Source organism: Crassostrea angulata, chromosome 3, assembly GCF_025612915.1.
Source record: "Crassostrea angulata isolate pt1a10 chromosome 3, ASM2561291v2, whole genome shotgun sequence".
Taxonomy (NCBI): Eukaryota; Metazoa; Mollusca; class Bivalvia; order Ostreida; family Ostreidae; genus Magallana; species Magallana angulata.
The window spans coordinates 16,993,238-17,006,793 of record NC_069113.1 but is presented as its reverse complement, the minus strand read 5'-3'; the positions used below and the strand labels follow the sequence as shown (position 1 = coordinate 17,006,793).

Below are 13,556 nucleotides of genomic sequence, written 5' to 3'. Positions count from 1 at the left end.
AGATGACCTCTGTCTAGTCCTACTTGACTCAAGGCTTCTCTCTGTCACCGTATCTTATCACAATGAGCGCAGCCTGCACATCCTTAATTTCCGTTTTCTAACGGATGCGGCAGCATTGTGTAACTGACACTTGAAGTTAACTAAATAATCTTACCATACTAGTAAATCTTGAGAAATACGTTCTCGCCAGCAAATGCAATGTGCAGATTATATTCTTTTTCCTCTAATAACTTCTATTAACTTTGTCACTCATGGGCTGTATTTATAATTTGTATTAAATGGTATTCTTCATGCAATCTCCTATGGGAGGAAATAAGAATAGAATGAACGAACAAAACTTATTGGTGAATTTTTTCAATTTTTTAAAATAATTTTTTGATTTATTTTACGGCGTGTAAAACGTTGGTTTATTTAAAGATCTTGTGATATATATCCAAGAGTGTGTGATGTATGTTCAAAATCTTGTGATGTGTATTCTATAATCTTGTGACGAATGTTCGATAATCTTTGATGTATGTTCAATATCTTGTGATGTATATACTCTATCATGTGATGTAAATGTTGATACTAATATGATTGTCTGAGGCAAGTTGATGTTGACACATGCTGGACTGGTCTCTTCCCTGACTGATTGTAAGACCACTTCGTGCCATTGGATTTGAACAGCGTGCGCTGGTGGGGAGGCACGGTAGATATGATATGAAGTTCTGAATTTGTTCATTAGTCTACAAATGATTTACCTAAAACACAACAAAAGAAATTGTATGATTGTAAAATTATTTTTTCTTTGCTTTTTTCCGTATCTAGAAATACAAATTTCTCCTTGAGGTTGAAACTTTTTACAAGAAATAAAATTACAATACATGTGAACGTGTGACATTTAAGTAGTTGAAAAAACGTTTTAAACTCTGCTTTTGGGGGAGCATAAACCTCGGTATCTATAGTATAAAGCTCAAACGATGGGCATTGATGAAATCGCCCGAAATTTATGTAAGACACTTTCCAAGTATGTGAGTAAGAATTGCAAATTTGCTTCGAGACAATGGGTATATGTATGTGATTACTGGCCAACAATCGGTATGTATAAATGCTACTTCTAAGACTTATTCACACCTGGGGGTATTTTGACTGATAATGTATTTAAAGTCGATATATAAAATACCATCCATCCGCACTGAAGCAGAGACCCTCTTGTTCTGAACACACTATATTGTATATAAAGTTAACTTTAAATACCAAACACGAAACGTTAACCTCAACAGTTTTGAAATTGACCAATTATCTCCCACATACTTTGTATTAGCATGTACACATTTTAACCAGCGTGTTCATTGAAAACGCTGCACGTTTTTTTTCCATTGTATTTTTACTGTAATGACTAAACGTTGTGACAAGACATCTTTATGGACATGCAAATCTGGAAGTTTTTGTTGTATTTGGTATACTTTTCAATCCCAACAGGTAAGTCGGGTGTCAGTAAGTAACGTGTACCATAACGTATTTTTATCACGTATTATGATTTTGATAATGATGATGTTTCATTTGATGATACACTCATTTGGAATACCCAAAACTAGCTAAGCTAAGTTAGCGATATTCTGAATATACAAGTTTGTTTAAAGGGGCATAGTCACGATTTTCGTCAAATTCTATTTTTCTATTTTTATTATTTACAATGCTTTGGAAATGCATTTCTAATGATCAAATAAAATAATGAGAGTCAGTTTAAGTTTTAAGCAAGATACAGAGTTCACGAATCTGTGTCATGTAAGCAAGGCTCGTGCCCTGTGTTTGTTTACATAGGTTCAATATACCAATTAAAAACCTTTTTCAAGCTGATTTTTTTTCTATCTTCTTATTCATTTTAAGCAAAGATAAACAGTTCCTGACGTTAAACACATGCATTTTAGGTCTTAATTTGAAATTTTCACTTTAACATTCAAATGTTAACAAAAGCTTTGTTTACATGTCAAAGAACTGTACGCTCTGTAACTCGCTTATAACTCAACAAATGACACTCGAATTTTGTTTGCGTATTACGAATGTGTCACTGAAGCATCGTAATTATTCAAATCGGAAAAATAATTTTTGACCAAAATCGTGACCATGCCCCTTTAAACCATTTTGCTAAAAACTCATTCAAGGGGTACATTTAAACAAAATATGTCAGTTCCCAAGGTCAAAATCATCTATTATACACCATTTACCTCCTTAATTATTGCTTGCTGTACTTTAAAAAAAAATCCTTTTAAAAACCTCCTTAGGAATTTGCTCTTGTCGATAACATCTTTTAAAATCACACTTTAAAACAAAGATCTTATCAATGGTGACATTATTGTTGTTCCTGTACAGCGTAGCTGCATCCTGTATGCAAAGTATACTATCTGAAAGATATAAAAGATAAAATGACAGTAATTAGTTCAGTTTCAGACGGGAGTGGCAGTGCGTGTGGAATAATTTCTGGCGAGATAGCGTTGTACTGCCCAGTGACGCATCACTGCTGTGACGCTACCTTACACACCTGTTGTGATGATGGCTTCGCTTGTCTCAGAGGTTTATGTATCAGCATTGTCGTGTAAGTCTCTAATCTACAATGTATAAATTCTAATCAACTACCGTAAATCATGTTTTTCTGGTGTTATTTATTTGCGAAAATAGGCCAATTCTATATTAAGTCAATGATAACATCTGTCTAAGCATACAATATATTACATTGTCTGCATTATTGTGCTTTTGCGATGAGAAAGTGATCGCGGTGAATCATGTATATCTTAGACAGGACTATCACTAAAATAAAGATATGTGCAGTATATACATTTATGCAGTATATATGCAAATGTACAAGTGTTTCTAATTCAGTTTACGGCGAATTACAGAATATCGGTAAAATTTTAAATAGTATACTGGATTGCTCAATAGCGGATTCAATTTGGTTTTCAAGGTATCACAAGGGTAATCTGCTTTTCACTGGTAAACTTGAGATGATTTCAGTTGGTTTCTTTACAGGTGTTTGCAATAGTTTTTTTGCACAAATTGCCAGTAAATAAAAGCATATATATTTAGTACTTTATTAAAAGATAATAATTAAAGTTGCCTTGTACACGATTATTGCAGGTGAAGATTACATTATAAAGAAATAATTAATACAAAAGATCTTTTAGTATCAAATCTGTTACTCTCTTAAATGCTTTAACACATCATTAAATTCAAGCACACATTATTTAGAAAACAGATATCAATATCATATTTCATCTGCATTTTTGTTGGTAATCATAAAGCCAATTTGAAAATAATATTTAGAGTTTATGTCTTTCTTTTTTCATTGAATTTTTTTCGACTGGATCTTCTTGTTGGTTCTCAATGTTGAATGGATAATCAGGTGTTGGCTTACAATAATTTTTTCCTCAATGTTTTTCCTGATTGATGGACTGTTCTATGATACGAGCAAATTCATCGGCGTCATTTTTTTTAAAGAGGAAAAATTTGTTGTTTTTTTCATTTTTTTTTCTTCTAAATAATTACATTTTAAACAAACCTTCTGAGAGTATTGCATAAGCAATACACGTCCCCTACCGGTTTGTATTATTCTATGAAAGCTTCGACGCATACATGTTCGATGTTATGCTTTAATCAAGAGATAAAAGAACAGAGGAAATTCAAACTACAAAGTTGATATAGAAATTAAATAAAAAAATGGGTAAAATAATACTCTGTATTTTATCTCCTGTAATTTCGCCAAGTCCATTAAGTATTTGCTGGTAGAAATTTGTGAAAACAATGAACCGTAATACAGAATAGCATTTCTTACCGTCTTCTATAGGGTAAAGCCTACCAATTATTTTCCCATAGAACTCCATACAAACTATATGACCCCTCTCTACTATAACAGTTTCCGTCAAATCTTTGGTATCATTTGAAACTTCAGTTTAAGACCTTCAGGAAATTACGAAAAATATAGGGTCCCGAGGCGTTTATAGGTCAAATTTGCAGTTGTTTACAACTAACGGCTATCGGCAGTAAATGTCACGCTACATAAAAAATCAACCCCCATCCCTACAATTTTCCTAGTGATGCTATATTCTTTAAAATATTCCCCCATTCCATCATTTATTTTAAAAACTAATAATTTTACTACAAAATGAAAGTTGTCGTATACCTGAATTCAGCCAATCGCCTAAAGCCTACCCATTCATTCCTTATTACAACGTTCTATAACGTTTCTCTGATGTAAACATCCGGGGGTTTGGTACTTTCATTCCTGTACCCCGAATCAACAGACCCACCAAATAACAAACCCGACTGTAATAATACAAATAACCCTGTCGATTAAATTTACAACACGATGCTTGACACTATTATACAGAACTTAATTGTTTGTTAGAAACAATAAAAGGAATGGTACAGGTAATGCACGATATTATAACTGACTGCATACTTTCCTCGTTTATTCAATACACACCGAACCCGATAACGAATCCGAACATTAAAAAATTGGAATTAAAAAAAATAATTTTCTCAAAAATATGTCATTCAGACGCTACATGTACAAAAGTGTAAACTTGATCTGTAGTTTGACATTTTCAAGCTGTTCAGAAAATTTCATACGATTCCTCAAACGCATAAAGTTAAAAGTGTGGAAAACTGAAGTGGGACAGACAGACGGACGGACGGACGCAGAGGAAAGCCATAGTCCCCTCCGGTGAAACCGGTAGGGGACTAACAAGGACTCTGAATTCTCGGAGTATTTAAAGGGATTTAAAATCTGAAGATGTTCGCGCATAACTAGGCAAAGGAAATAGAATTAGTTTGATAGGTTTCCAGCAAACCCCTCTCGGTCTTTTCTTTAGCATTTGATTTTTTTAATATTTTCTTCCACTTGTCTCTTTTCCTGGAAGCGCTTATATATACATTTAAAGCAGTTTGTGCATTTAGGCAAGATTTTTATACCAGAGTTATTTTCAGCTTTGTGAAAATTCTGTGGCAATTCAAACACCTTGATACTCTGATTACACTTGGTTCTGGTTCACTGACAGTAGATTCTCATTAACCCGTTGTTTTTCAGTTAGTTTACCCCTGTTTTGTTGAAGTTTTATGTTCACAGACCTTCCAATCTTACACAACGCTAAAGTCGTTGCTTGTTTTACTTCATGTTGTGTGGAAGACTCACAAAATTCTGCAAAATTACTTGATTTAAAGACAACACTTTACAAAATTAAAACTAAAATAAAAGAATAACAGTGTTTCATTACACGGTACTGTATTGTAAAATAACGAATGATACAGTTTTTTATATGAGAAAGTTAAGAGAAACAATACATGTATATGACCCATATAAGAAAGAACAAATTATATACATGTACCTGATTTATTTGAATTAATCAGCTTGTGTATCTTAAGACCTTCCATTTGTTGCCTTTCGGCTAGCATTACCTTCTCTCCATGCAATATATAGGTCTTAGAGGGCTTTTTATATGGCCGTTTTTCATTACTGAAACCTTCTCGTTTGAAAAACTTTGCAAAATTAAGCATGCTCTCGTCTATTCCTGATTAAAAATTAGTTGCAGCATTCATGTATTTTCAAGCAGTTTCACTTTTATATTATCCATTTTAGAATATAACTTAATTCCTTAAACCGATTAGTAGAAAGCTTGATCCAACCAATATCTCTCTATTATCTATCAGTTGTGCATTCACATTTTCTGTCTCACTCTTTCCTTATTGTTTGGTATTTTTTCATAGTTTGTATCATTTTGATCCCTTGGTAAGCAGTGTATTTCTCACTTAAAATTTGGCCGAGTTCTAGACGTTGTATATGCAGGTGATCTAGATATTTCAAGAACATCAGAAATCTCTGAAGAAACAAAAACGAAAATTGCTGACCTCTATTATAAGGGATTTCTTTTCCTAAAATAAAAAGCATAACTGGAGTTTTGAATTATTAAACAATTAAACGTGTTTTTTCAAGTGCAAATATTAGCTGTAGGTCTGTAGCTCCCGGTGTTAAAATCTAATGAACGACCTGTGAGCTACAGTACCACCCATTGCACAATGAAAAAATTGTGTACTTATTGCGCAGAATAACGTGCGCTAGTTTTGGACTGATTAACCTTATTTATAGGAAAATTCTGTAAAAACAATTAGTACCAATAAATTCTTCATACAATTTACTACTGATATCGTCTCTTGCATCTGATAGTCTTCTAAAGGGGCATGGTCACGATTTTGGTAAAAAATTACTTCCCCAATCTTAATGTTTACAATGCTTCACAAAGGCATTTTTAATAGTAATTTCAAATTTCAAAATTGAGTTTTTAGCGAGGTACAGAGCTTACAATTCTTTGCCATGCAAACAAAACTTTTGTTTACGTTTTGAATGTTGAAGTAAAAAATCCAGTTGTAGACCTAAAATGAATGTCTTAAACGTTAGGATCTGTTTATTCATGCTTAAAATGAATAAGTAAACAGACAAATCAACTTGAAAACTATTTTTGACTGGTATATTGAACCTATGAAAACAAAAAACAGGGCACAAACCTTGTTTACATGACAAGAAGTTGTGAGCCCTGTATCTTGCTCATAACTCTACAAATGGCTCTCATATTTCACTTGATCACTAGAAATGCATTCCTAAAGCATTATAAATAATAAAAACAGAAAAATAGAATTTGACCAAAATCGTGACCATGCCCCTTTAAACACCATCTCCAGCTCCGTAAAATGAAGTGGTGCAGTTTATTAGTCCCATACCGGTTTCCCCGGATGGGAATACAGCTTTCCTCTGCGTCCGTCTGTCCGTCCCACGTCAGTGTTCCACACTTTTTTCTTTATGCGTTTGAGGAATCATATGAAATTTGCTGAACAGCTTCAAAATGTCAAACTACAGATCAAGCTTACACTTTTGTAGCGTCTGGTTGACATATCATCGAGAAAATTAATTGTTTATTTTTCAATTTTTTAATGTTCGGGTTCGTTATCGGGTTCGGTGTGTATTAAATAAACGAGGAAAGTATGTAGTCAGTAATAATATCATGCATTACTTGTACAATTCCTTATATTGTTTCTAACAAACAAATAAGTTCTGTAAATTTAATCGACAGGGTTTTTGTATTATAACAATCGGGTTCGTTATCGGGTTCGTCTGTAGATTCGGGGTACAGAAGACGGTGAGAAATGATAGTCTGTGTTACAGTGCATTGTTTCACAAATTTCTACCTTCAAATACTTAATGGACTTGGCGAAATTACAGGGGAGAAAATAAAAAATATTACTTTACCCATTTCTTATTTAATCTCTATATCAACTATGTAGCTGGAATTTCCTCTGTTCTTTTATCTCTGATAAAAGCATACCATCTCGTTTATTATAGTTTTGAAATAGATGTATGCTTCGAAGCTTTCATAGAATAATACACACCGGTAGGGGACGTGTATTGCTTATATATGCAATACTCTCAGAATGCTTGTTTACATGTAAAAAGTGGCGACTCTCGATCTCGATGTAAATTTAACATACTTCATTTTTCGAGATATGAGTGAGGCATGTAAAGAGACACTAACAAGAGGCCAGTAGGTTTAACAGTCATCTAAGTACCATATCCGATTCACAAACAACATGTTGAGAAGTCTCATATCTGCATTTAATTAAGTTTCATTCTGGAGTAGAAAAATTATAATATTGTGCAACGACAACCACCTCCCTGTCTGAAATCTTTCAATGGAGAAATGTCCTAATAAAATAATTATTAAATTGTTGCAAGATTTTATAGAATAGAAAAATGACAATAACAAACCGTGAACCATCTAAAAAATCCATAATACGAAATACAAATCCAAAGCAAAGCAACACGAACCTCTAAAAAGATAGAGGTAGGATCAGGTGCCTAGGAGGAGTGAGCATCCTCTGCTGACCGATCACACCCGCCGTGTGCTCTTTGTCGTTATCGGGAAAAAAATCGGAAAAGGCCGTAGACAATTAGGTGATTAATTATGATCTAACAATTAGTATGAAAAACGTCAGTCAGCATTCGGCCCAGTGGAAGATAGTATTTGCTGACAAGGTCGTTGTATCGACCATAGAACTTACGAAAAGATGACTTCAAGCGAGACTGTTGGTAGTCCTGTTTTATCAACTTGTTTGTCAGTAGCTTGCTTCGTCTTAAAAACTGTTCATACGAAGAGCATGCACATGCGTATCAAATCAAATGAGAGACAAACACACAATATGCAGGTGATGAAGGTATATTGCTACATAAGTAAGGACAGTTGACTATAGAAAAATTGAAGTCATCGCGTTTATCACAGAGTTTTGTAGCTGCAGGACTGTAGCTCCCGGTCTGAAAAAATTCGGATGGACGACCTGGGAGCTACAGTGCCTCCCATAGTAAAAAACTGCAATTTACGGCGCACAAAAAAATGCGCTAGTTTTGGACTAATTAATCTCATTTACGAACACATTCTGTACAAATCTTCGATCCCAAAAAATTCCTCGGACATTTTACTACAGATGTCGTCACTTCACTTGCTTCTGATAGTCTTTTAAACACCATCAACAGCCCTGTAAACTAAAGTGGTGCAAGTTTGTTTACATTTAAAAATGGCGACTCTCGATCTCGACGTAAATTAACATACTTCTTTTTCCGAGGTCGGTTATCATGTTTAAGAAAAAATCTGAGGCAAGTAAAGTGATGATATCAGTAGTAAATTTGCTGAAGAATTTAATGGTACTAATTATTTTTACAGAATTTGTGAAAATAAGGTTAATAAGTCCAAAACTAGCGCAATTTTTTGTGCGCCGGAAATTGCAGTTTTTTACTATGGGAGGCACTGTAGCTCCCAGGTCGTCCATCCGAATTTTTTCAGACCGGGAGCTACAGTCCTGCAGCTAAGAGTTTTGCTGTTAGGTTACCATCAATGTCCATGTCCAATAAAACATCCAACAATGAAACAGATGACGCAGACTCTTAATTAATAGTATTCTCATATTTGTTAACTGCCAAGATTTTATATGTATCAAATTTCATCGACAAACTAAAACAAGGTGGCTAGTATACATGTTTTATTTAAAACAACCTCCCATCCCGATCCTCAGGGGCAAACAGAAACTCTCCCTAAGAGCACACAAAACCAGCTTTTAAACCATTATGTGTTACTCACTTATCCTGGTGCAGCTTTAGAATACTCAATCTTTGTTGACATATAATCACATTTGGCATTTATATCAAAAGCATTTTTCGTGTACTGCTTAACAGTGAATGTGACCACACCCTGCATTGAGAACCCCTACTCTATACACTAAATGACAGTTTTTGCCCTGTCCTAGATTCAAATTCCTACATGAATTGGGAGACATGAGAAAAAAAGACAATAACAAACTGTCGACATCTCAAAAATCCATAAAACGAAGTACAAATTCAAAGCAGAGCAACACAGGCCTCTAAAAAGATAGAGGAAGGATCAGGTGCCTAGGAGGAGTGAGTATCGTGAATAATTATGGTTTAAAATTTTGAAAGACGGCTTTACTTCCTTCCTTATATGCAGTCAGTTTTTATTCAGTATCAGAAGAAGTAGGGAAGACGAGTTTTTGAAACATTAAAAGTATTTTAACTATAGGACTATTTGGGCCCCGCTCTAGAATCAGAACCATTACCTCGGGGGATATGATATTATCATTTGAGTAGAGGGCTTATGAATTCAGTTTTCCTTACAAGTGTGTGGGGATAGAGAAGATATTTTTAAAATCATTATATGCATTAACACTATAAATCCATTTTGGCCCCGCCCTAAAGTTAAAACTTATAATCCAGCGGACACCAAATTTAGTAGAGGTGTTCCTGGTAAACATTATTATAAAGTCCGGGTTTTACAAAAGAAAATTTCGGTTATTAAAATGGTGAAAATGGCGGGTGGGCGGCTGCCAAAAGGGTACCATTTTTGTACGGATAACTCCTCCTACAGTGTTTAAGAAGGGGAGTTGTTCTTTTGCAGATCAATTGTACTAATATAAGAGGGTGCATATTGCTAGTATTTTGTTTTCTTATTATTTATGAAAAAACTCAAGATGAACTTGGTTTCTTTAGCAAATATACTGCATTTAGAGTACCCCGTTTTCCTTGATAGGTAGTGCCCATAGTTTAGGGTTGACAAATGGACTGTATACTGGTTACACAAAAGAAAACAAACCCGCTTTGCTGTCAAATTGACTTTTCTCTTGTTATTACAGATGTGTGAGAGTAGAAAAAGAGATTGTTAAACATTGTATACATTAACACTATATTTCACAATTTAGGTAGAGGGGTTCGTGGACATCATAATCATGCATTCAATTTTTTTTTCAACATGTGTGGGAGTACAGCTTTTCTCTTGTTCTTACAGATGTGTGAGAGTAGAGATTGTTAAACATTATATGCATTAACACCATATATTCACAATTTAGGGACATCATAACCATGCATTTAGTTTTTAACAAAAATATATCGGAGTAGAGAAGAAGATTTCCGAAGACTTGATATATATATATCTTATGGCTGTATTGGCCCCACCCAACAGGCGTATACGCCTGAGGTGGGGGGGGGGGGGGTAATTAACATTATAACAATGCATTCTTGTTTTTCATTACATGTGTGGGAGTAAAGAGTTTTTTTGCATGTCCCCCCTCCCCGTGGCGCCTTGAGCCCGGGAATAATAGAACCATGAATTTTACAGTTTAGATTCCTCTAACCATTTACATGCTCCACACCAATAATGGTAACAAATGGCCTTGTAGTTTAAAAACAAGAAGTTAAAAATGTAAAATTCTAAATGGACGACGCACAATGCACGACGACGGACAAAAACAGATGGCAATCACCAAAAATTATATTAAAAAAATCCAATGAGCAAAACACAAGTGAATAATTTGAATTTTCAGATAAAGCTCACTTCACTAACTTGAGATACCTGAGGATTACACTGTAATTAAGTGATAACTTTAAAATCAAAGTGAATACCCTATTGAGCAATCTAGCAAGCTACTCGAAGCTCTACTGTTATTCTGCAATTTGTTGTAAACAGGTATTTACTTGCTAGCATATATTTTTTTTCTAGAACTATCTTCATAATCAGCGGAATTTGTTTCGTCATCATCTTCTTAATTATTGTCAAAGCTATCAGAAAACGTAAGTAAATCAAATATAACAAAATTTTTTTCTTTCTTTTTAATAATTAGACGTTGATGAAAAATAACAAATACATGTATATGTGATTTTTTTTTAATTGATAACGGACACAGACTGATAATCAGTTCAATGCTTGATAATAAACATTTTGCTAACAAACTTAATTCCATTACCTCCTAAAACACCTAACAAGGAATTATAATATTCTGGTTCACATAAAATGCTTAAATTTCTTTTACAGTGAATCATTTCCCTCCACTTTGATTTCATGCTATAAAGATCTTTTTTAAAAATTTTTATCCAGACACAACCCTCTCCATTTTTCTATGAAATCTATAACTTTCCATACTTAATAAAGAAAACAGTTCATAAATAGTATTTATTTCTTTAATTTTGGGTCAAATATAACGTTAGAGAAATTTATAATATTATGTAATATTTATACTTTTCAAACTTATTTCAAGTTGCGTATTTTTATTCTATTTTACATCGTTACTGTATAGTGTTTTAACGTTATTATGTCAATGAGAGTTGTTTGCATATTAAGTTGTTAACTTTGGACAAGGTGGGTGATTTCATGTTCAAATTTGTTTATTGTCTTTGAATATAATGTAAACAAGAAACAAATATTTATATTGTTTACATTATGTCATGCATTTACATATTTGCTGAATATTGCATTTTATGAATTAATGTTTTTCTTTCAATACACAGGTCGTGTGTCAAATGACACGAGAACAACACGAGGACTGATTCAAAGGACAGAGGGTGCAGATAACGTGATTGTCTATAAATACTGTAAATTCATTCTTCTGGCCGTCAAAACGTTCTTCAAAAGAATTCGGAATAAAATCATTAATTGATTCCAGTCTAATAGTTTTGCTTCATTTATTCAAGCAGGACAGATCGCCAAAGAAGTCTGGCGTTGCTTCTTTGTTTACTTAGCTTTATATTGTTGTCGTTAACTGTTCACATTTTTATCTTCTTCTCCAAAACAACTTGTCAATTTTAAGCCCTATTTTGCGCAAAACATCCTTTTAAAAGAAAAAAATAAATACGAATGAATAAATAAAGGGGGGATACAAAATGATTTACCTAAATGACCATTTATGTATCTGTAAGTGGCAAACACATGATGTCTTCTAAAACGGCGAATTTGTTGGGTGAAGTAGAGAAGTTTTGTATAAAAAGGATAAGGAACAAGGAGAGCTTGTCTTTTTAAGTCCAAGGGGACTTCTTCAACGAGCAGTATACTAATACAGTAAAACACGGCAATAGCGAACACACTTATAATTGAATTAACGCTTTCAGGGAAGTGACTCTCATTCCCCGTGACTTTATTATGTGTTGTAAACTTAATGGATATAACGAATTGCGCTTTTAACGAAGCAAAATCGCTGTCCTTGGCACTTCATTATAAGCGTGTTTTACTGTAAATGTTAAAATCAGTATAGGTGAAGAAGATTTTTATCCCCTCGCGCAACTTGTTGCGAAGGGGATATAGCATCGCTACCGTGCGTGTGTGTGTTCGTATGTATGTATGTATGTATGTATGTGTGTGTGTGTGTGCACTCCATTTCAATTTTCTAGTAAATTAATAAAAAACCTTCCAATAGTACCTACAGTTTTCAAGATAGGAAGTTGTTCTTTTGCAGATCAATTGTACATATATCAGAGGTGTGCATATTGCTAGGATTTTGATTTCCGATAATTTATGAAAAGAATACTCGCTTTTGAACTTTTTTTGGCAAAATATTGCATATAGGGTATCCTCATTGTACGGATAACTCCTCCTACAGTTCTCAAGATAGGAAGTTGTTCTTTTGCAAATCAATTGTACTGATATTAGAGGTGTGCATATTGCTAGGATTTTGATTTCCGATAATTTATCGAAAAAATACCAGCTTTTGAACTTAGTCATTTTTTGGCAAAATGTTGCATATAGGGTACTCCATTTCACTGGATACGGGTTGACATGGATTATGGATACAGTTTACATAAAAGAAAACCCGGTTTGCTGTCACATTGACAGCTTCTCACTTGTTTGATTTAGATCTAGTGCAGGTAAATAAAATGTAGTTTTTGCAGTAATGGAAGGTTAGTAGTATGTGGTCTTCTCATTAACATAACTATATATTGCTAAATAATGCATCCCTACACACAATAACTCATGTCGCGAGGGGATGCTCCGCTTAGCGGTGCCCTTGTTAAAAAATGGATTCCAATTTCAGCAATTTGTGAATATCGCATTTCAAGTAAAGATGACGAGACTGATTTCACCTTATCAAATAAAACCTACTCTAAGCTTTAAGAAGACCTAAAAGATATAAGCAATCTATACGATTGCATGCAATATAAAATTTCAAATAAAACTGAGATCGAAATTTGTAAGCTATAGAAAATT

The 13,556-nt window shown here is 33.9% G+C and overlaps 1 protein-coding gene across 1 annotated transcript; it reads left to right on the top strand.

Annotated features, from left to right (window-relative positions):
* The first annotated feature begins 1,307 nt into the window (after positions 1–1,307).
* LOC128177746 (uncharacterized) lies at positions 1,308–12,026 on the top strand. Its single transcript, XM_052844579.1, has 4 exons — positions 1,308–1,461; positions 2,425–2,575; positions 11,082–11,152; positions 11,867–12,026. Exons 1-4 carry the CDS (start codon positions 1,404–1,406, stop codon positions 12,013–12,015), a joined length of 429 nt encoding a protein of 142 aa, XP_052700539.1. The 5' UTR covers positions 1,308–1,403; the 3' UTR covers positions 12,016–12,026.
* Positions 12,027–13,556: the final 1,530 nt, after the last annotated feature.